This window comes from Harpia harpyja, chromosome Z (assembly GCF_026419915.1).
Source record: "Harpia harpyja isolate bHarHar1 chromosome Z, bHarHar1 primary haplotype, whole genome shotgun sequence".
Classification (NCBI taxonomy): Eukaryota; Metazoa; Chordata; class Aves; order Accipitriformes; family Accipitridae; genus Harpia; species Harpia harpyja.
The window spans coordinates 28588670-28612464 of NC_068969.1; the positions used below are offsets into that span (position 1 = coordinate 28588670).

A 23795-nucleotide genomic window follows, 5' to 3' on the forward strand; every position below is an offset into this window, starting at 1 on the left:
TGTTCAACATGGACCCAGGAAAACGTCGGCACGGTGGGTTGCCCTTCAAGTGAAATATATTATCACAGGTGAATAAATGACAAGTGATTCAGGGAGCATGTTGGCATGTTTGCAGATAATTTCCCCAAGACAAGTTGCACAAGACCTTGCAGGGACCTCTTCTGAAGACTGTTGTCATTAGTGTTCCCCTGTCACAGTGGTGTCCAAGGGCTTGAGAGATGATTTGGCAGAAACACCCAACGTTATTCTTCATTTCCAGGTGGGCTGGAGAAATGTAAAGCCATAGCCAACCTAAATGAGACGGATGTCCAAGAAATGGTAAATGCTGCTGCTTCCATGTGAGGTCTTGCACGCAGGGCAGCCAGTGGTAAGTTGTAAGGGCAGGTCTGCATGTATATGGTGCATGTCATCATCAGCATCTGGAGGTACAGGGAGGGATCAGACGCGAACAGATCACAGTGTAAATGATCAGAGAATCACATTTGACAGTGCTCTCTGTATCAGTAAAATCTTCCAGTATTTTGCTTGTGTTATGCAGCGTGGATGTGCAGGGGACAGCACAGAGCTGATCATGTCAAGATGCAAAACACAAAACGACAGTCCCTTCCTTTTTGTTGACGCTTCTGCAAATAGAACATGACTGTGATTTTCTACAAACATATGTCAAAAGCAAGAGCTGAATACGTAAAAAAACTAAAAGGCCCTTAAGGAAATATCGCTGAACATAGGCTATATTTTAACTTGAGAAAACGGTCTCCAAATCAGTTTAAATCCTTCTGTGGCACTGTAGAGATAAAGCATCATATACTGACAGCTGGACGGCTCCACTACAGCCCCAAAACACTCCACAACCGAATATCTGGGCACCCCTTCTCGGCTCTGCTCCAGTGAAAACGACCTGCGAAACCATCCTAAGGTGGCATTTGGAAGTTCAGCAGTGCTGAATTCTGGAAGAGGTGAGAGTCCTGTCTTGTAGCACCCATTTTGGGAAAGATGGTGTGAAAATCAGCCTCCTGGATGAAATAAATATGCCTCGTGACTCCTCCAGAGGTGACACAACCCCAGGCAATATCACAGCGCTTGTCTCTTCTCAGAGGACAGACAGCATTTTGCCATTAATTTGGATGGGGGGAACTAAGTCCAAAACCCACCGCAACTGGCTGCTTCAAATTTGTCTCTGTGCCCTATCTGATCCCCAAGGATCTCCTTTCCTCCCTCCAAAATATAACCTTCTAGGACAACCAGAAGAGGAACTCCATATACTCTTTATCAGTTGCAAATGGAAAGGTGCGTCCTAGGAGTAAGGATACTGCCTAATTTACCAACCAAACTGAAGGCTAGCTATTATTAGAAGCTCAGATCCATCAAGTACCAAAGCTTGCAAGGGAAGTTTGTGAATAGAAAATAAGATAAAAACCTGAATTAATCACCAATATATAAAAAAAGATATGTCATGTTTTCAATAGGGAGTTAAAATTATTTATGTACATTTTCCAAGACTTATTGCACCTTATTTCCAAGACTCTCTGTGCACCTCTGCAGCTAACAGAAGGCTTAAGCTACTTCTCAGACAGAAGGTAGATATATAGACAGATATACATGTTCCATATACATATATGTTTCTTTCACAGTAACAAGGCCCTACAGAGGCATAACAAGTAATGGTCATTAATGGGATGATAAGGTTGAGACAAGGAAGGCCCTGACAGCAATCATTAAAAATGAAGAGTCAGAGCAGAAGTTTTTCAGGGGGAGTTAGACGCTCACACTTAATTTCTTTCTTTGCCTCTCGGAACAGGAGGAAGTGGGTTTTGGGTTTTTTTTGTTCCTGTTTCTCCACCCATGGAGTAAATCTGAGCTGTGTTCCCAACCCCAAAGAACTATATTTTGGTGGCAAACAGAACCCAATAAACAGTGCTAAACAGAGAACCTGAAATCTACCCAAAAGCCAGTATTTTGCTTGTTGAAGGGAATCCATAGAGAAGTCAGAGTAACTGAAAGTTGTTATAAAATGTGGCATTAGCTATCGTATTCTGATTTTTTATCAGGGAATGACCTTGAGAAGTCCTAGGTGAACGCCACACATTTGAGCTTTCTGGAATATGTCCTCAACTTGTTGCTTTCGCAATGGATCCCACTGGTTTTGGACAACATTTGCAACAAAACAGAGAGAAGTTATGATTGGGAAATCCTGAGTACCTGAGCAAAAGAAAAGCTTGAAGTAAATAATTATAATAATAAATTACCTTATTTACAGAGCTGGTCTCTCCTTCATGCCAAAAATTTTTATTGCACAAATCAAGTGGTGGAAATTCTTTTCCCAAACAGAAGAATTAAGAAAAAATTAATCACACTCAGATATTAAACTGAAGAGCCTTAAGTTACACTGGAAAATCTGTGTTTTCCAATAGAAAGGATTATCTCTCTTAAATTACTTCTAAGCAGCTGTAGTAAGAGTTTAAAAATGTAATTTTTGTTACTCCTTAAAATACATTGTTATTGATGTACCGTCTTTTTAAAAAGAGGAAAAGTCCAGACTTGTAGAGCATTGGATAAGGGGATTTTTTTTTTTTAGCACCCCTCCCAAGAGGAGAAGTCATGTACTCTTAACAAATATTGCTATGGACTTCCTTTAAATTCATTTGCACTGGAAAATATTTCAATGCTGTAGTGTCATCTGTCAACATCTGGATATTAGAGTAAATATTATTGAAATAAAATGGAACAGTCTATCCTAAAGCAGGTAGGACAGAAGGCAACGGGGTAGAGTCACTGTTTTCTTAAGTTAGTGACTGAAAACCCTGTTTTTTCACCATCTGGTTGGCGGAGCGACACACAAGCTGCTGGGCTGGGTGGGCAGGTCCCCGTGCTCCCTGCAGACCAGCCGCTAGCATGAACCTTTAAAAGAGTTAACGAGAGGTCCCTCTTTGCCCAGCAAGGGCCAGCACCTCTGGGGCTGGCGCAGTAAAGGAGGTTGTGTTGCAGCCCTCCGCTGGCACCTTCAAAGTCTTCTGAAGATCTTGCCCCAACCCTTCACTGCATCTCAAGGCATTTCTGCTCGTGCCATTTTGGTCAGTGGGAAGGAGCAGAAGGGCACATAGAAATACACCGCTACTGGTTTCAGCAGTGTTACAGGACCCTGAAGCCAGAGGATGGGTTTGTAAGGGTCTGGTGTGGGCTTGGGTTTGTTGTTGCCCCAGGGAGGGCACAAGCGATGGGCTGCTGGCATCCGATGCTGCCCAGCAAGACCCTTTGCTGCATTTTCCCCAAATGGCAGTAAGTTGGAGAGTGGTGTTCATGGTGCCTGTGACAAGTTGTATTTTCAGACAGATGGGCTCCCATGCATCTTGTACCTCAGAAAACTCTCCGGGGACCTGGCAGAGACGCCGGATAACCATGTGTTTTTGAAGGCAGCCCCTGCACGGCAGGCTCCAACATGCTATGTTTAGCGTGGGGATGAACAGATGGGCTGTTCGCATGGGGCGCGTGCAGGCTGGATGCCCTCGGTGTGAAAATAATGCATATCTCGTCTAGACGGGGTTTAAATGGAGACAGGGAGGATTCTCGTGGAAAAGCTGCTTGGCTTTTGCCATGCCGGGTTTTCATTGATGGTGCACTTCTAACAGGAAGGTAGGCTGCTCCAAAATCAGGTTTCTTGGAAGCTGTCCGTTTAGTGTAACTTTCCTCAATCATATCCCTGTGTTCTGCATAGACAGTACTGTCTACTCCTGCGTGTGGAGTCCTGAACCTGTATCTTTGTTTCTACTCTTTCCAGGTGTCCTGGTTTCAGCTGGGATAGAGTTAACTGTCTTCCTAGTAGCTGGTACAGTGCTATGTTTTGAGTTCAGAGCGAAGAATGTTGATAACACTGATGTTTTCAGTTGTTGCTCAGTAGTGTTTAGACTAATGTCAAGGATTTTTCAGCTTCTAATGCCCAGCCAGTGAGAAAGCTGGAGGGGCACAAGAAGTTGGCACAGGACACAGCCAGGGCACCTGACCCAAACTGGCCAACGGTGTATTCCATACCATGTGACGTCCCATCCAGTATAGGAACGGGGAAGTGGGGGGGCAGGGATTCGCCGCTCGGGGACTGGCTGGGTGTCGGTCGGCAGGTGGTGAGCAATTGCACTGTGCATCATTTGTACATTCCAATCCTTTCATTATTGCTGTTGTCATTTTACTAGTGTTATCATTATCATTATTTGTTTCTTCTTTTCTGTTCCATTAAACCGTTCTTATCTCAACCCACGGGTTTTGCTTCTTTTCCCGATTTTCTCCCCCATCCCACTGGGTGAGGGGGAGTGAATGAGCGGCTGCGTGGTGTTTAGTTGCTGGCTGGGGTTAAACCACGACACCAGGTATCAGGACTTATTTTGATATTTTATTCTTTGGTAACTATCACTGCAGATTAGTGCAATTCCTTCTGTGTAGATAGTTCAATAAGCCGCAAAGTCAGTAAGAGCAAAAATAAAAATACAAATTTTTAATACTCATTTCAGTAGTGACCCACATGAATTTATCAGCTAAATCCTTCCAATGTTATTTTAAAAAAGCTTTTATTTGTGAAGTTGGAAGATTTCAGTAACACAATGAGGAGCGGGCTCCTGTTTGTGTAAAAGAAATCCAAAGTTCAGAAAAGCACCCTGTGATTAAACCACTTAAATACAGCATGGCTAGCCCAGAGGTGGGCCCCAGTTTTGTGCAAAATGTGACATAAACCACAGAGCATCAAGCAAGGGAAAAAACTCACGAAAGGTAATGAAGATTTGATCTTAAAGTTGATGGCTGGTTCAATCTCATGGCTTTTTTAGCACAGCCGTGCGCAGAAGGAGGCGTCGAGCAGGCAGGAGCAGAGGGAGAGGGGAAGAGCAGAGAGGCTGTTGGTGGGAACCATGGGGGTGGATGGGCCCCGGTGTGGGACCCTTGAGCTCCTTCAGCCCCAAGCTCCCCAAAGTCAGCAGGAGTCCACCCGCACCACCAGGTTCAGGATAGGGACCCTGGAGAAACCCTCTGGAGGAAAGATCAGAGAGAATGACTCGTGTGGGAATCACCAACATGCAGCCTGTAATCACTGAAGAGATTGGGGCAGGAGCTAAAAAGCTTACAGATACTTACTCAGCCTCCCCCCCCCCTTTTTTTTTCTTTCTTTTTTGGGTGGGGAAATCAGATGATTACTTGCATCTGAATAGCACCAGGCTTTCAACTGCTCCAAAGGAAGACATTGTATTTGGCTTCAGTTGGGAGCAGCCCGTTAGTGCGGACGTACTTTGTGAACTCAGACTTGATGGTTGGGGTTTTTTCCACATTCCAAATGCCATTAAAATTATTGCCGCTTTTATTTCAATGTAAAATCTAGTAATTCTTGCTTCTGTAAGCAGGAATCATTACGTTCTCTGATAATTGAACAAGCCAAGCTGAGAAGATATACATAGCAAGAACACAAAAATGGAGGGTGTTTGTGGAAGTAAAGAAGATACCTCAGCGGATTGTATGTGTGTGTATACACATTCAAACAGTGCAAACCACAAAATTTTCAAGTGTTAAGCACTTGACAGTGCAGGTCACTGTGTGTTAAAACATCTAGAAGACAAAGGTAGCATGATAATACCACTATTCCTGTGCATCAGGTCTAGCGTGATGTGTTGTTTTACTGTTTTTTATTTGCTGAATGACTAGACAGTTATTCCAATTAGATTTTATGGCTTGCTATCTGAAGGGTATTAGCTCCACATAAGTAGGAAATGTTTCAATTATCTTAGCTGGACATATGGTCATAATATTTTTCAGTGATGAACACAACAGAAACATTTACTAAATTCAGTGAATCAAATCAAATACTCTAGCATTCCTAACGCAGCACAATAATTACATAAATACCACTATAAAAAAATCTTGCAAGAATATAACTGTTTTATTCTAATTAATTAGAGACTTATACTGCACATGAAATGTAGTAAAGCTCAAGTTTAGCTATACACAAGATATCATAATGAACAATTCAAATTCTACTAATGCTTTTTTTATTTGGTAAGAATAAGATGCACTTTATAAACAAATTAAGGAACTGGACTTCATAACTTTTTTTTATCGTCACCTGACTCTTCTGAATGGGATGCTTTGCCTGAGGTCAGTTACATATTACTGTTGGAGAAATTTCATTATATATTTACATTAATGCAAAGATACACCTGCATAGCACACAATTTCCCTGGGACTGTGGTCTTTTGCAGACATCACTAATACAGCCTACTCTGTTTCTCTAAGTATGTTTATTCTTCTCTTAACTTTCTATCACTATGAAGGTCTTCTAAATTCTCCCTGAAAGCAAGAAACATGAGCAAGACTTATTTCTCAATAGCATGAGAGGGGCTGCAAATTTTTAGATCTCTGTAGAAACATGAAATTGCTAAATAATTAAGCCTCTACCTATTTTTAACATTTTTATCCTAATGATAGGATATTTGTTAAAAGACATAACATTGTGTAATAAACATAAGAATTTTAGGGATTAATCTAGAAAAAGAGCAAAGATATTTAGGGACATGTGTCAAGGTGTTCGAGCACCCACAGTCTTTTATTACCACCTAATCAATAGCGTTGAGTTTGCAGCAGATGGGCAGGAAAATAATTTCTGCACTATGTGCTCTCAGAAATAAAATCTCCATGGAGCATCATCCAAGACAAAGAGACTGAGAAAAATATTTATCTTGTAGAAAGAAAAATAAATGTGCTTTCAATTATTATTTCTTGTTTGACTTTTTAACTTGGATTCTTTCTAAGTAAGTGTGCTCTTTCAGCAGCATAGACTGCTGTTTCTGGTTTTATTACAGAAATGAGTGAACTTTCCTAGCTTCATGTATCCCTCAAAAAAAAAATAGATGCTGAAAGCTGCTTAATATTAGCAGCTCTAATACTGATGAAATAGAAAAAAATGTGGCTGCCAGCCTCAGTTAATCCTAAAAGGAGAACAACTATTGCAGCTATTACTGGGATTACTTGCATGCTGCGGGGAGGGTATGTTTGGTACAATGCTGTAAAAAACTCACAATGGACTAATCCTCATTATCAGCAAAAGTGCTCTGTCATGAATATATGAGCTCTGCACATAAGATGTAATAAAGGTGTAATTTCACATTAGTGACATAGTAATGTTGTTAAACAGACTGTTTAAAATACAAAAAGTATTTGAATATGCTGTTTTGTAGTTGCTGTTTTTATCAATAATTTCTCAGTCTCTGTTTGTATGAGTGTGACATTAACATTGGACATATCAAACCAAAACTATAAACTTTGGCCAGGTAACTAAGACATGTAACAGGAATGGCTGAGCAGCTCTAAAATAGGCCACCTTTCCTATAATCTCTGCTCTCATTCAAAATAATTTGTTGTTCCAGACGATGCTTAGAAGTGGAAAATGCTTTATGTAACAAAGCTCAGTACAATGAGTTTAAGTCTCTTTCAAAAAAACAATTTATTTATCACCCTTCCAACCCTTGCTGGTCCTCATGGCAGGCAGCTGTAGAAGAGAGCAGGATCAGACTGGATGGGTCATCACCAGTCACTGCGGGTAACGAGCGGCTCCGGCCTCGAGACCTGCTCGCGTGTGTATGAAGACATCCCTCTGTTGAGATGTTGTCTATGTGCTTTAACTCAAATATTATGCTGCTTGCTTAGGCAGCTGATTGTTTTTCTCCCTAGGTTTTATTGTAAGTATGGTGTCACAATTATTTTAGAAATTGCAGTGCTTGCAGCTGTTGAGGCAGTGTCAGTTTTAGTGTGATCCCCTCTGTTGGTCAACACAACTTGTATTTCAATATTATTTCTTCAAGAGATTCACTGAAAGCATGAGACAGCCTGTATAAACTCTAATGCAGAATGACTCTCTTGATAGCCGTGGAGAACAACAAATGTAGTTTAAAGGTTGGAGTAATACAAGTATGAAATCATCACCATAGAGAGAGCAGACATGTAGTCATTCGTGTTCCTCTGAAGTGTCTTGAGACTCAACAAAAAATGTCAACATGAATGAGCCCTTTTGGTTTAGTGGAGAAAGCAGGAGGTGGCTCAGAGAAATGTATATCTTGTAATGTAATTGAAGGAAGCAATTTGGCTTAGAGTTGATGGTAGAAATTAAATATATTTGGTTTGAATATTTTTCAGTCAAAAAATATAGAATATTTTGTTGCCAAAAGAGTAAAGCAAATTTGATGGAAACTGGCACAGAATTCAGGATGAAAAAAAGCGCAAAGAAAGATAAACATAGGGGAGCCTGGGAGCATTGCCTAGACACCACCAACACAAAAGTAGTGAAAGCTGCCAAAGAACAGGGGAGCTTGCCCATTGCCATCATGCATCATAGATGCAAGTAGAAGAAAGAAGACCTCTCAAATCCTGTCCCTGTTCCAGAAAAATAAAATGCCAGAGTTAGATATGGGTATCAAAAATATCAACCTTCCTCACAACACAAAAATGACTGTTTGAGCCTCCTAGGAGACACCTCTGAGTGTATTGATTTCACATTGTTCTTCCATTTATAGGTCTTTTTGGCGGAACATAGTGATGCTTAACAAGAATTATGCAATATTATCCAGAGGAAGAAAAAGCTGCTGTGAAAATCATATAAAGTTTTGCTGCACTTATAAATACTGCTTCAGAAGATCCTGTCTTTTTAGTTGATTTTTGTTGAAATTGATGAAACATGCTGTAAATATAAATTAATATTTTTATTGTACAAAAAAGTATACTGAAGTATATATAATATACAGTGTAATGAAGATAATGTTATTTAGCTCTTCTAATGACATGACATTTCTATTACATTGCTTTGAACATCTAAGTCCCTGTCAATGACAGATCATTGGCTTATCAAGATCAGAAAGATGTAGGTATTATGTAGTCAATTCAGATGGAGATGTTTATTACTAATCCTCTCTGATATTTTGCTAAGCATTACTAAGTAAACATCTCACCATTTTCCCTAAAATCTAGGATATTTATTCTACTTACCACGTGTCAAACAACTTTTCAGTGAAACTACCGTTCCAGAAGAAATTGATGGTTGATTCCTCCAGACTTGTGGAGGCCACTGATCTGGCATCCCTTTCCATCTGTTTCTCTCAGAAGGTCACACTGGACATAACCAAAGGCAGTCAGGAGCCTCCTCTGCCGCTCAGGAAGAGCCGACATATTCCCATTCCCATCAATAAACATTGCTAGGACAGCTGGGGTAGCCTTTAATTCCCAGTGCAAAGTACAAGAGAGAGGGCTACGTTACTTTTTCCTACCTGACAGTGACTTTCCAAAGCTACGATGACAGTAAACATGGAGAACTACTTTCAAAATTAATTTGAACATTGATGCATTCCAGGCACAAAATGACTCATAAACTCTTTCATTGTTTTAACACCTCCTTATAAGTTGATCAATATTCTATACAGGAAATTTGTAAAGGACTGGAGTTGTCTTTTTTATGGCTTGTTTATGCTGTGCCAAACTGCGTGGTGTCAGGCAGTGGGGCCACACATTTAGGCAGATACTGGGTATGGTTTTCTTCCTATATGTAACAAGACAGTGAGTACCATTGTGCATATTCACTAAGGAAAATAGGTCCTGCATTAAAATGTCATTTATCATATTATTAATTCAGATGAATGCCTGAAGATGTCTGAAAAGGTTTCATCAGCTGCAACAAGAGAGGAGGCGCATTAAAGCTCACTAGAAATTCCTCCAGAATATTGCTACTTTTATTGTCCTCCAGCTTGGCTTAACCCTGAAGTGCAGGCTGACCTGAATTCAGCTAAGAAAAATGTCATATTGACTTAGTCCAAACAAGCATCATCCTGCCTGCTGCCCACATCCAGGCCAGCTGCGCAGTCTGGAGATCTCGGTGGATGGCAGGTTATGTAGGTCTCTGCAAGGAAGCGGCAATTGTAAACAATCCTCTGTGAATTCTAATTACAGGAGCTGCAAAGTGGTGGTAACAATGGATGTGGACAGCAGGCTTTCTCAGCATGTGACAGCCTGCTTTTATTAAATAAGCAAAATCTGCAGCCTTGTCCACACATATTATTGCTGATCTCAGTTGAGTGTCGCAGGGCTGTTTCAGGTGGGAAAGATGTGGATGTGGGTTCCTGTGGCAGAATTACTTTTGTAGCAATGAATTTAGTGATACACAGAACAGTCTCCTCTTATGGTTATCATGTACTCACATTATATTTTTGGTAAAATGTAGTCCTTTTCCCAGTAGACACAGCCATCAACTTTTGGACAAAATAATTTTTGGCAGTATTTTGTGATTACTCATTGTTTTCCACCTGACTGTGGAAGACTGAATTAATTAAGCCTCTCAACATCCCTATGAAGTAAGTGTTACATTAATTAAAACATGCATGGCCCCAGAAAGCCTACTGCAAGTCTAAGAACTCATATTGTAACAGAACAAAATACAGGTCAGCTTTCTGTACGTTAATGAAACCAAATGAGAAATGGATCTGCACACCAGCTTATTAAAGCGCTCAAAGTGAAAGGCAGATAAATGGTTTTTATGGGCTCTATTCCACACCATCATTTTCCATTGGAAATCCATACTAATAACAAGACAATAGAAAGAGCAAGCTAGAAAAATCTATTGTAAACCTTAGAATAAAAGGGAAGAATATGGACTTTCATATCCATCTAGGGTTCTCTTTTGGGGAAACTAATTGGTCAGTCTTTCTTACTTTAAAAATAAAAATTATGCATGTCACAAGGAGCATGAATTTTCCAAGTTGTTGTTTTATTCTTTGTGTTTAAAACCATGAGTGTCTCAGAAACAGGTGGATTAGTTAGCTTTGGAGGCTAGCAGATGAGGGTCATGACAGACTAGGCGTACTTCAGCATCCCACTCCTTGTGATCAGTGATAAAGAACATTATCTTTACTTACTCATACTGCGTTTTTTCCTAAACAGTTTTCAGGCCAGCTGAACAACCTGCCAAGGGATTTTTTCAGAGAGGAAAGATGCTAGTCTGCAGCATCTTCCAACTCAGATGTTTTGCATCAGTAGTATTACCCCTGGGTGGTATTACCACTAACCCAAAACATCGGAGATGGAGGATGCTGTATCCTTAAAGCCCTTTAAAGTACAGTGTTATTAAGAATATACCTCCAACCCATATTGCAGCACAAGGCAAGAAAAAGCAAACAAAAAGAAGTGTTCCTGTGTCCTGTAGTTATTTTGGGGCTTACTGATGACACTGTGACTCCTCAGTAGATGAGATATTTTTTGGGCATATGTACAAGTTCTTCTTCACAAACACTGAATTTAGAAGCGTAATTGCTCTTACATGAAAGCTGACACAGGAGGTGGTGCGCTGCACAGCAGCGTATCTCTGGGGTACCATAACACAAGCCTGCACGAGACCTTTGGAAACAAGAATACATTGGTTTGACGAAGGCATGTGGATATGCAGGTGGGACTCAATTGGGCTGCCCTCGCTGGCACTCCCCGGGCTGAAGGTGACCCTAAAATTCTTCTGGATGAGTCTTCTGTATGTGCCAGCGTATAGTTAAATGCCTCAAGGTCAAGCGATCAGGCATTCACATCATGGTATAGCTCTGCACATCATTATGTAAACAGCGCACAACAACCACCCTTCAAGAGCACAAAGTCTACAAAAATGAACGTTGCAGTAGTTGCCTGTGATCCTTGCTTGTAGTTATTTGTACATGTATTTTAAATACAACTGAATAGTTTTTAATCAATTTGTTTCATAGACTGTAGTCTCCATTTCAGGAATGCATTATGCATCAAATGATTTCCAGCAATGTTCAGTCATCCATTAGCCCTTTTATTTGAAAATGTTCACATCAACTTCATTAGACAAAAATTAATTTTTTTATGTGTAATTAACTCTTTGACCAGCTGTTGTCACTGGTTCTTTGAGAAAAATCACATAAAAAGAGCTCATTATGGAAGAGAAATCATTAAACCTAATTCCTAATTTCCCACCAATGACTGGGTTTCTCATGGGTACTTTCAAGGATGAAGAAAAAATAACCAAGAAAAAACCCACATCTGTCACAAGCAAGAAACAAATGAAATACCTTTTGAAAAAAATTCTTTAAATATCTATGTAGCATAAGCAAGCATGGAAATGTGCAAGTGTTGCTTAGATAGATTTTACTTTTTTACTTTTCATCATAATATTCCCTAAAGTGTTCTGACACTTTAAACTTCTTAAATCTGCCACTCAGAGTTAAAATGTGGTATGACAGACTGTAGGACTGAATCCGACAGAATTTCTGATTTCCCTTGAAATGAAAAGGCAAAGACAACTCTGAAAAAGCAAACAAGTCAAAAGAAGAATGAATGAGAGAGATGAAATAACACTCAGAAAGGAATAAACAGAAAAAGGCAGAGAGTAATCACAGTGCTTGAAAGGATTAGTGGGAGTGAAATGATGGAAAAGGTATGTGGGCAGTGAGAGCACTTACAATGTGGGTAAGAACGCATCATCACAGGAGGAATTTGGGTATCAGAAGATGAAGGCAGCTTGCTCAGTTCTCCTGTTTTGGGATGCTGTTGGAAGAGCATATTGCGCTGTAAGGTAGAGCTATAGCTCAACACAAATATGTACCCTTGAATGCTTGTTATACCCCACATCTGCCCACAATGGTCCAAAGCAAGGAAAACACACACTTACCATGCTGCTCTGCGGGAATCAGCAGAAGGAACAAATCCCTTCGGGGCAGTTTATCATCCTGTAACTACTCAGCCTATAACAGCAGAAAGGGCAGCACCGTGTTAACCTTGAAAGACCAAATTCTTCCTGTGCAAACCATAAGGTGTGGAAAATCTTTCAAGTAACACAGTAATTTCTTCTTTCCTTACAAAGTCCATAAAAGAATGGGTGCCAAGGAAGCCTCCTGTAGCACAACCAAATTCAGTTGGTCCTAAAAGAGAGGATCCATGCTCGTTTTCTAAATGCTAGCTACTGTGGCTTTGTATATAATTACAAAGTCCTCCCATAAGTAGCCTGCATAATTAGGAGTGGCCCTTCCCAGGGAAAGGTGTGGGACTGATTTGTCACGCAGCACAGCCATCAGACAACAGTTTTGCTCCTCAGTTCTCTTCAAAACTGGTCCCTGTTCAGCAGAAAACATGGCACCAAGTAGGGGAAACACAGGCAAACACTTCTGAGCTCTGGGTTTACTCTGTGTACGTATAAATGCACACACATATATGGGTATAATGCCACACATTTAGTGGAAAAAAATGTGCCTTTATATAAATAATAGACAAATAATATGCTATTTATCATATTCAAGAGGTAGTTCTTTGCTTCAAAATAAAAGTTAATTTTCTTCACTTGAGAATGTTCCCATTACGGATGACATCAATTCAGACTACTATGTCAAACAGATCATCTTGCACAGATGATACACTTTTTTCTTTCAAACTCCTTTTTTTCAGCTACTCTGCTTTTTCTAAATTTCTGCTTTTCCAGCTGAAGTTCTCTGATCATAACTTTCTAGGCAAAAGGGATTTCTTAAATTATTTGATCAAAATAAGAATGCTGTTCTCCAAAGTAGCAGACAAGGGTTGGGAATACTTACTTTGCTGCTGAATAACTGGTAAATTTTCTTTTAATATCTTTACAAGCAAAGTGACTTTTATGTTTTGCAGAAAATTATTTTACCTGAATTGAATTATGAGGCTGATGCCAGATTAGAGGGACAATTCCTCTCCTCTTTGAGTACCCCCACTTCTTCAGTATTGTCTCCCAGGACCAGGTAAATAAAAGAAATGCTCTGGCATCTGCTATGACCTTCTAGTGAACACGCTATAAACCTGAAAACCAAATTATTGCTCATTTGCAGTACAGCCTGGCTGCATTTCATGCAGCAGAAACCTCAACAGTATGAGAGTCCTCTTTGCATCTTCTCTACTTTTGCTGAAAACGGATTACAACAAAATATAGGGAAAAATCAGACTTATTAAATGTTTTCATTTGCAATGCATTAGCTATACAGAGATACACAGAGATAAACAGAGATACCTCACTGGCTCCCAAACACAGCATAAATTCTGAAATGCTGAAGTTTTGAAGTAGGAAATAGTTTTGTATTTTTGTGTGCTGTTGCTAAAATACTTAAAATTGATAAGGAAAATGTCAGGCAGAGCTACCTCTATTAATTCCATCACCTTATAAAAACATCAAATCACCTTCCATAAAGTAAGCGTGAGTTACCACAACTGCGATGTACCCCAGTGATACACTCAGGATGCATCAGCCCAGCTCCGTGGTGCTTCATAATTCAACAGATGGGAATGGGCCAGAAACTTTCAGCAGCACTTGAGTACTGCTTTCTGAGGCTTTATAGTATCCCTTGGTGCAAAAAATTGTTCAGCCAGAAGTTAAAAGGTTTTACAGCTTCATTTTCAGACTGAGTCTGTTTCACATCTATTCACAGATGTAAAAATCCTGCTCTTTTAATTGCATATGTGACAAACATATAGTAATTACAACAGTTGCTTAAACATAAAGACAATTACTTTGGTTTTGTCTTTTATTGGTGCCTTCTTGTACAAGAGAAGAAGTTAGTTAGCCTTGCCTGACAAGGAGCCATCTGCGATCAGTAATGAGTACGAAGAATGGTAAGCTATAGTTCTAACAACATATGAAGGAAAACAGGTGTTGAACATTAGTAGGTACGCCTATTCTTGATTGTGTAAGACAAAATTCTGGGTTAAAAACTGCATTTTAGAATGTATTTGCTTGTAGTTACCTGCATGTTATGAAACAAGCTCACATGAGAAGGTACATAGCCAGGACTCAACATGCAAAATGATGCACACATTTTGTATGTTAGACTACTTGGATTTCATAAAGGTATGATCTCAGTCGCTTGTAGGCCACTTCCATGACACAGATCAGCTTCCTGAAAAATTCTGCTTGGTGGAAAATCCCAAAAGCCATGCCTAGTCTCAGTGATTGGGTAATGAGAGTTTGAGAGTAATAAACTCAGATGACAATTGCTCACAGTAATCAGGGGAAAGTAATTTATTTGTGGTATGAGATTGCTACCGTTTGAAAGGACTAGGGTTAATTTCATGTTGCTGAAAAAAGGATCTCCTCTGTCATAAGAACACATTCCTTCCAATGTATACACTGTAGAAAAGATACTAAATAAAAAATAGTTTTAACATTTAGAGGTATTAAATAATTATAAAATGAGCTTCAGGTGAACTGTATTCATAATCAAGCTCCAGCTGATAAACAGGTGGCTAATGGGATTAATAATGGTCCATAAAGTCTCCCATTTTCTAGAAGTCCTCCTCAAATGGATGGGAGCTCAAAAAAAGGTTATAGTCCCATTGCCCAAATTGTAGCAGTTCTGTTGCTCAACAGTGACTTCATTTTCCAGAGCTCTCAGACTTGTACTTTTTGGGTTCAGCCCTCAATGTGGCCTGCAGTCTGGGCATTTACACATGCTAATAGTTGCATATGCAGTTCAAGTGTGTGCAAATATGAGTTGGTAGACAACCAGCCTGAGATTTTCAATGTTCAATTCAAAATAAAATAAGATGTTTATCTTCTATACATTTCTTCAGAAGTTTGCATGTGCAAGCAGGTAATTGGATAACAAGTTACTACTGCTTGCATCTGTCATTTAAAAAGTCCAAATGCAAAAGAGTACCCCAAAAACATGACATTGCACTCACAGCTCTGAAAATCTGTCTGTCGATGAACACTAAATTTGCCATCTGGCTTCTGCACTGTGGATGCCTTTGCAAACCCTCAAAAATCACTTTTGTTTGGTCTTGTGCAGGAACCTGTGCACCAGATGGCACTTTTATTGAACTTGGCTCTCAAGTAGCTGGCCACAAATTACTATGTGTTTTATCAATGTTGTAAAAATGTTATCATTTAAGGTAACCCTAGCTTACCTTTGAAGCTTGTTACTCCCTCTTGATGTGCAGAAGTTCTCTCTCTGCCATGTAACTTGAATAAATGCTTTTATGAACTTTGAAAAAGCTGACATCCAAAAATATGCGGTGAAAGCAAACGAACAAATCAAACCCATAAACACTGTATTTGTTATGAGCTTCATATTGAAGTTATTAATAAAAAAAAACAAGGTCAAAATTGTATTATTCAATATTATATACAAGAGAAATACCTATTATTTTGTGAGTGTCTTTGTCCACTGAAAGTATACTGAAAGTACAGTGAGTTGTTTCAAAGCATTTGGTCTATATCACCTGAAGGAAAAATCTTGCAATATAGTTGGAAAATTGAGTTGGTCCAGCAGGACCGTAAAGTCTTTGCTTTCCAAGAGTCTAGGTAATCACAGGGACCCATTTCCATGTTATTGTTGTCTATTGCAGTTTCTCTTTATCAGAAATGACACCTGCATTTCACATGGGCCATTTTACATTGGCTATTGGCTACAGATGCAGGCACTACTAGTTAGGTATTTAATTACTGATTTGCTCATGTGCATTCTGTCAGGTTAATATTGATCTTTAATCAATCAAAGCAGAATGAACTTAGGACTGTATTTTTAAGAGTGTCCCCACTGCATTTACATCTACATCAGAAGTTTCACTTTGTCTGCCACTGTATGTTTTATGTCCCTAATGAGTAATGAGGAGATAGGTTTGGTCCAACAAAATCAGATTCATTTTAGCAGATCAAGTATCTATTGTTCAGGAATGGGCAAGCCTGTGGAATATGTACTAAATAGATCCAGAAACACATTTCACATATGTGACAGAAATCAGGTTTTTTGCATCCTGTTCCTTGTAGGTTTTTAAAGAGTAATTTACATAAGACTGAAAGGAGGCCCATTGCATTTTACAGTGAAGAACCCCCAGTCTAGTCCATAAAGCTATGGATCCAATGTGTGTATATATATATATAGTTCCCAGTGTGTAAAACGGCCTGCGTGTGTGTAAGGTGTACTCGTGTTTCTCCCCCCACCCAGACGTAAGGGGGAATTAGCAGTCGGAAGCTGCTCCGTCTGCCTCCGATGCACCGCTGTTCCCAGAGATATCGTGGCACGCTGGACAAAAGCAATGCCAATGTCAGTTATCTGTGACTGCAATTATTCTTGCTATAGAAGCTCTAGGGTTTTAGACACATCTCAATTTTATATTGCCTTTTCCTAGAAATTCACCCCACAAATTATCCAATATCTTCCTTCTTTCCCTGTCCTTTTTAACTTCTTGCTAATATCTTACCACAGATTCTTCATGTTACTTTCTAGTCTTATTGCTCTCCACTCCTTTTTCATTGGATTCTGCCTCTTGAACACTGAATTTCCTATTTCTTGTTTCATTTTGTCTTCCTCATCTGGAATCACAGAAGACATCTGAATCTGAGCTACGCTTTTGAATCCCATCTGACTGAACCTTAAATTTAGGCAAAATACATTTGCCTAATTTGCCTGTGTGTTGTAGTAGGATTTTTTTTGAAGATCTGTTATTAAAAAAACCCTAAACCCACAAATTGCTTCCTGAGATGATTATCAGTCATCCCCATGCTAATTCAGAAAGTGTCTTTTTTTTTTCATCTGTAAAATGCTCCCAAGGGAACAATGTCCAAAGACACTTTGGAGAGAACAACTGATGCTGAATAAAGCCACTTGTTTTGGTCTTTTTTGTGATGAAGACTGGGCTGTCTCCGACCTTGTTTCAAATAGTGATAAAACAATCTTTAGATGGTAATGGTTCTTTTATTATTGATTTGTGTAGGCTAGCTTTGACATATTGAAAATCATGAAGTTCTGTATCACACCTGTAATTCCTCAATAATCAAGTTAATCAAGTTGTTTCTTTCAGAAAGCTCTAATACTGATCTAAGCGTACAGTGTAGATGTGGAGTTGCCTGTGTACATTGCTCTGAATGTTGTGTTCATCTTTGCAGTCACCAGTAACTCCTGCATGGGGCTATAACAGATTTTTGTGAGAAGTCTGATAAAGAAATACTTTATAAGTGAAATATCTGTGTTTATCTGCTATCTCATCTTAAGTAAAAAAAAGAAAGTTTTCTTCTTCTACTCTGTCAAGCACAGTGCTGTATTGTTTCAGATGAGTAAATAAGACACTTTTTTAAGCTTTACATATGTTACTAGTGTATTAGAACAAAACACAGCTGTGGCTTACACAAAAATACATTAAGGAAACACGATGAAAAGCTTCTTCATTTCCAGCCTCAGCCATTTAATGAGTCAGTAAATGTTCTCCTTTCTCAGATCAAATGCCATCCACATGGAGACAGAGAAACATAAATTATAGGGAAACTTCAGAATAAGATCTAACATTAAAAGCTTACTCAAATGCCAGAAGACAAAGAGAAAATATCCAAAATACCAACAGGATGATTAAGGTCCACAGCAGAGAAAAAGTTAAAAAATCGTACCGTAGTCACTTTAAAGCAACCCAATTCATAAAGCAATTGTGTACCAATTACTTCTCATAAAAAAAATTAATTGTTAGCATTTAAAGTTACTAGTTAGGATCTTAAAACTGGCACTGCAGTTTTACTCAATACATGAGCTTCCCTGAGATTACATTGGAATATGTATTCATGTTCAATTGCAGTTCCGTTACTGAAAGAAAAGCAGGCATCTCGCGGGTGCTCATTGACAATGTTATGTCCAATTTACCTTCCCCAAACTACGCTGCAAGAAACACCTAACAGTAAGCAGTAGTAAAGAATTACTGGATTCCCAGAAGGCAAGCACGCCGAACGTGTCGGAGCGGGTGCAGAAAATGCACAAGAGGTGTAACCTGACCAGAGAGGAGAAGCAGCACCATCTCGTCTTACCACCGTATGCTGCTGGAGGTTCGTCCGTCTGCCGCCTGGTGCTGTCTGAACTTCTGAGAGGTGGCTCTCACTCAGGTATGTCCTGCGCCGCGGTTAGATCACCTCCGAGTGTCCTGTCGCAGCTGAGGAAGCAGCTTCGTTGATCTCCAAATCTGCTGCTTATCTCGGCACGTTCCTAGCAAAGCCTTGGCTAGATCTGGGGGACCCAAGGATGAGGGGTCATGGCGGGAGGTGGGGGAGAGGACCTGCTCTGAAATTCTGCACCTCGACCTACAAGACATGTTTGCTGAGAAGCAAAGAAGAGGCCGAGCTCCCTCAGTACTGGAGTATGGAAAGAGAAGAGAGAGCTTCTCCTCTTCCACCAGCCTCCAACCCCCTCCCACAGCGCAGGAAGGACAACAAGGGGATAACCTGGCTGTGGAAGACAAGGTCTCCCTGCTGCGCAGACAACAGAGCAGAGCGGTGACGGGGGAGGCTTATTCCGCACTCGTGCATATTAGCAGTTAGGTGTGCGAGATGGGATGTGCTTGGTTGGAAAACCTCCTGGCACCCACGCTTGGACAGAAAACCTCCCGGCATTTGTGCTTTTTGTGGTGCAGAGCGTGCACCTCTGGCACGCGCTTAGAGGTGTTTCTCCCGGTGAGACCTGTGCACCAGAAGCAGCACCGCACAGCATTTCCCTCTGGTGCATTTAAGGGACATTGCCTTACCTGAGGACTGGTCAAAGCAGCACGTCTCACTCAGGACTAAGGGCTCTGTCTTCTGCCATTGCTGACACCTCCACCACAGCGTTGGCATAGCTGAGGGAGACAGCGTTCTCGTTACTGTTTGAGCATTAAGGAAAGGAATAAAGTTATCATTTGCTTTCTCTAGTCTCTGAGGGCAGAAGATAGGCTCAGAGCTATTTCTCGCTTTATCTTCCCAAATTCACTGATTCTGTGGTAACAGGGGGACCACTATGGTCACAAGGCATCAGTGAATGTGACAGTCATAAAGAACTAGGTGGTAGAAATAGTTCTTTCCTTCCTGCCCCCTTTCCCAAATGTGCTTTAAGTTCGGATTAACGCAGTCACAAGGGAGATGATGGTTAACGGATGCAGACCAAAGAAGAGCAGCAGACGGCCTTGTCGTTTATCCAGCATGCAGGTGATCAGCAGCTCTGAAAGATGCAAAGAACAGGGAGAGCAGAAAAGCAACAAGGTAAACTCAGGAAACTGTGCTCAAGCAGAGGCTCTGTAGATGTGGGGATGGGCAATATGAGAGTGACATCAGTAACTTCTGACAAGCTGGTAGTTGTTTTGGGAGCCAGGAGAGGGAAAAGAGAAAAAAAAAAAAAAAAAAGAAGAGAGAAGCTCACAGTAGTGAATACTCAATTGAATAAACTAGTAATGACAGCTACAAAAATGGGTCCTCGTACTGAGGAGGACTTCACAGATAAAACATAAGATAGGAAGACAATAATAGCTCCGGAGCATCACAGACAAATATTGGAACTTCAGGGCTGTGATGAAAATGTTATTAGTCTAGGACAGCTACAAGGGGCCAAGAGCAAATTGTCTGCACTGTGGCTTGAAACATGGGTTTGCAAAGCTGGGAAGGTGGCAGTCAAAGAAAATTGCAGTTGAAAGGATACATCAGAACAAAAACTTTATTAGAGTACATTCAATTAGAGCACAGTTACACAGTTACAGAAACCTCTTTTGATTCTCAGTGCTGCCAGAAAATAAAAAAAAATAAGTATGGAGACAGACAAATTGAAAAGAAAATAAGCACAGAGACAGCCAAGTATTCTTTTATTTAGGTAACCCGATATGCAGTTATAAGAAAAAGGCTGAATTTACAGACAACCAAGGCACTAAAATTCTCAGTCAAAATTAAGAACCAAGACATTCTTTAACTTCATACCAGATAGCTTTCTATGTCCTTAGACATGAAAACAGCTTAAAAAATATGACCCAGAGGAAAAATCAGGCAGCTCTATACAAGCAGATTTATAGTTTGCACAAGCAGTGTAACATAGCTACTAAATTCAGTCCTGCTCCAAGAAATTCAAAACATGACAACAGCAGTAGAAACGTAGACAACGGTTTTCCTACAACAAAAGTTTTGCAAAGCAGGGGGAAAAAAGTTATGCAGAACACTAATCACTGTGTTAGGATGCCCTGGGTAGCCTCAAGGAAATAGTAAAGTGGTTTAGCAAAAAAGCAGCAATTAAGTATTTTGGGAAATGCAGAGCAGATGGATAGATAAACAAGGAAGGTCCAGGGCTAGTATACTGTCGGATGATAGTGTGTTCGGACTGAAATGCAGTAAAGAGAGGTATCTGAGGTCAAACAACAGGGACAAACAGACATAGTACTGAACTTATTAAAATAACTTAAGATAGACAAGATGTGGGTTTAGGACTGACGCAATTGTATCTCCAGAAGTCCAGCAGTCAAGAAGTATTGCTCATTACTTAAAATGCACTACTTGACTGGTCTTATATAAGGCGTAACATAAGACCAAGCCAAAAGCTCCAAAGACTGAAAAATTAAATATTTGCATTCTGTGCCTGGAATCACTATGGTCTATAGAAGAATTTATTCAGGAAGAGACAGTCTGTAAAACACATAGCTTTAAGTCATGTTCAAAACCAGAAAGAGTGATAATATGAGTTTATACAGATTGTTTCCTTTATTATTAATACTTCCAGAATAGAAGGGAACCAAAGAAGCTATTTGTATGAGAAATTATAATTAAAGGAGCTTGACATTTTTGTGATTGAAGTAACAGAAAAAGGCAGTATGATTCAGCTTTTATATATATATATATATTTTATATATACATATATTTTATATATACATATATTTATACGTAAGCTCCAAATAATTCTCCAATCAGCTTTTTCCTTTCCCACCCCTCCTAATGCCAGTGCTAGGATGGAGGAGGAAATGGAGGAGACCATATGAGTCCCCTGCAATCTCTCATTTCAACTGGAACTGAAATTGCTCATTATGTTGCAGGACCCCAGTGCCATTTGCAGAATCAGGAGGTAGTTCCAAATGTGAGCAATGTTAATGTGAAAAAAACCCCACAGTGCTTATTCCCTCTTGGGATATTACAAAACAAGGTGGCTGTTGGGAGGGGAGATAATTATAAGCAGAGGTGACCTGCGAATAAGTAAAAGTTTAAGAGAGGAAAAAAATCATTAATCTCTCTAAATTTGTTCAATAGTAGTTGAAATAGGTGAAGTGTATTGACTGTAAAGATCAATAAATATGCTGGGTATTGCAGTATTTGGAACTTTCATTTATGACGCACGTAGTCAGCTCCCCATATAACTATACAGGGTCAACAGGAGACGCCTGAAAGAACAAGGAGTAATAGAGAAAAGAGCTCACCACTGGTGATAACTTCAGCAGAGACGTGAAAGCTGTCAAGGACTACTGCCAGAAAGATGCACTCTGAACATCTGAGACGCTTAACATCCAGACAAACCTACAGAGACCTTTTTTAGACCAAAGGGTAAAAATACAGAACAGTGACAAAGGGTAAAACTGTTATAAGAAGATTTAAGAGGCACTGCGTTAAGGTGGCTAAGGAACCAGGCAGGATCTGAAGGATGAGATGCTTAGCAACAGAAGATGCTATAATAAGATGAACATGGAGAGTATCTACAGTTTTAAAACATATTTTTTATTTTTTTTGTTTCTAATGCTAAAATAAATGACATTCTGGTTCTAAGACTCAACTCAGTGGCTGCTGTCCGTGCACAGGAAGGAAATAAAGAAGCCTGAACGTAATACCTGGAGAGGCACCGGTTCCAGCCTGAGAGAGAATTGTGACATTTCCCTGAAAGCTAGGCAAAGGCCTAAAAGCAATCCCCTTAGAAAGAGCTTCCAGAGGGACTGAATGGGGAAGGAGCTCCAGCTGGCCCTGTAACCTTGACAGATACTGAAGGAAACACCAGAACCTGATGGATGCTGAAGCAAACATTAAAACCTGTCCTAAGGAAAACATTGAGGAAGAGTGGAAGCATTTCAAGGGTTACCCATTGATCTAACAGATTATGAACTTGGAATTTTGCAATGATATAAAACCACTTGGGTCAGTCAGCAAAGATAACTTCAAAAGTCAACATGAGTATTAGTAGTGAGTCATAAGCACTGATGGTTTTACAATACAGGAATAAAAAAACAAGGCTGAAGTTGAGATGAGTCACAGAACAGAAAAGAACAATTGATGGACATATTTTGTTGTGCAAAAATACTTGTCATGCTAGCAAATAAAGATTAGACTAATAGAAGAGGCCAAAATAGTTAATACTACAATTTATGAAGAGCCTACAAGCATTTAAGGGTATACATTTTTTTTACAGATATTTGTTCATATTATAAAACCAGCACAGATACAATATAAAATAGGCAGAGGGTAGTTTGAAATCTTGTATCATATGTAGACTTGGTTGTTAGTGTTTATAGATATTAACTGGGGAAATACTGAAGATGTCAGACAATTTTAGAATAAATTGAAGCTTTAGAAAATCTCAAAAGTAATATTACAATTTAGCACTAACATTGCAATTTAGTACCAATGTTAATGAAGAAAAAGTGAGCCAGAACCCACTTCAAGGAAAAGAGCTGTACATTCAGAGGTGCAGCTCTGAAGGGGAAAAATACCTGCTAGCATCAGGGGGAGTGCCATGTCTGGATGCTCGGTCCTTTCGTAGGGGTAGTATGCTGCTTCTCATTTGTGAGAATGTCTTGCTGGATTTCCCAACAGTGCGTGTAGACCAGTATATGGTCTGACTACATGGTTTGGAGTGCTGCACGTGGCTTACGACACGCCGACACTATGACTTTGTACTGACCGGCGATTCTGCTTTTTCTTCCCTTTAGTCCCAGGGGCTGTGTTAGACTTTCCCACACATGTTGTTAGAGGAACTGTGTCAGGCATCAACACCGATGATTAAACAAATAGCTAAGGAACATTAGCAGAA

The 23795-nt window shown here is 39.8% G+C and overlaps 1 protein-coding gene across 1 annotated transcript in view; it reads right to left on the reverse strand.

The window, feature by feature from the left end:
- Nucleotides 1-9186, reverse strand: part of FAM81B (family with sequence similarity 81 member B) — a 42744-nt gene extending 33558 nt beyond the window's left edge. Inside the window, exon 1 of the mRNA XM_052776566.1 lies at nucleotides 9038-9186. Within this exon, the coding sequence (XP_052632526.1) occupies nucleotides 9038-9186 (149 nt within the window). The remainder of the gene's footprint in view (nucleotides 1-9037) is intronic.
- Nucleotides 9187-23795: the final 14609 nt, after the last annotated feature.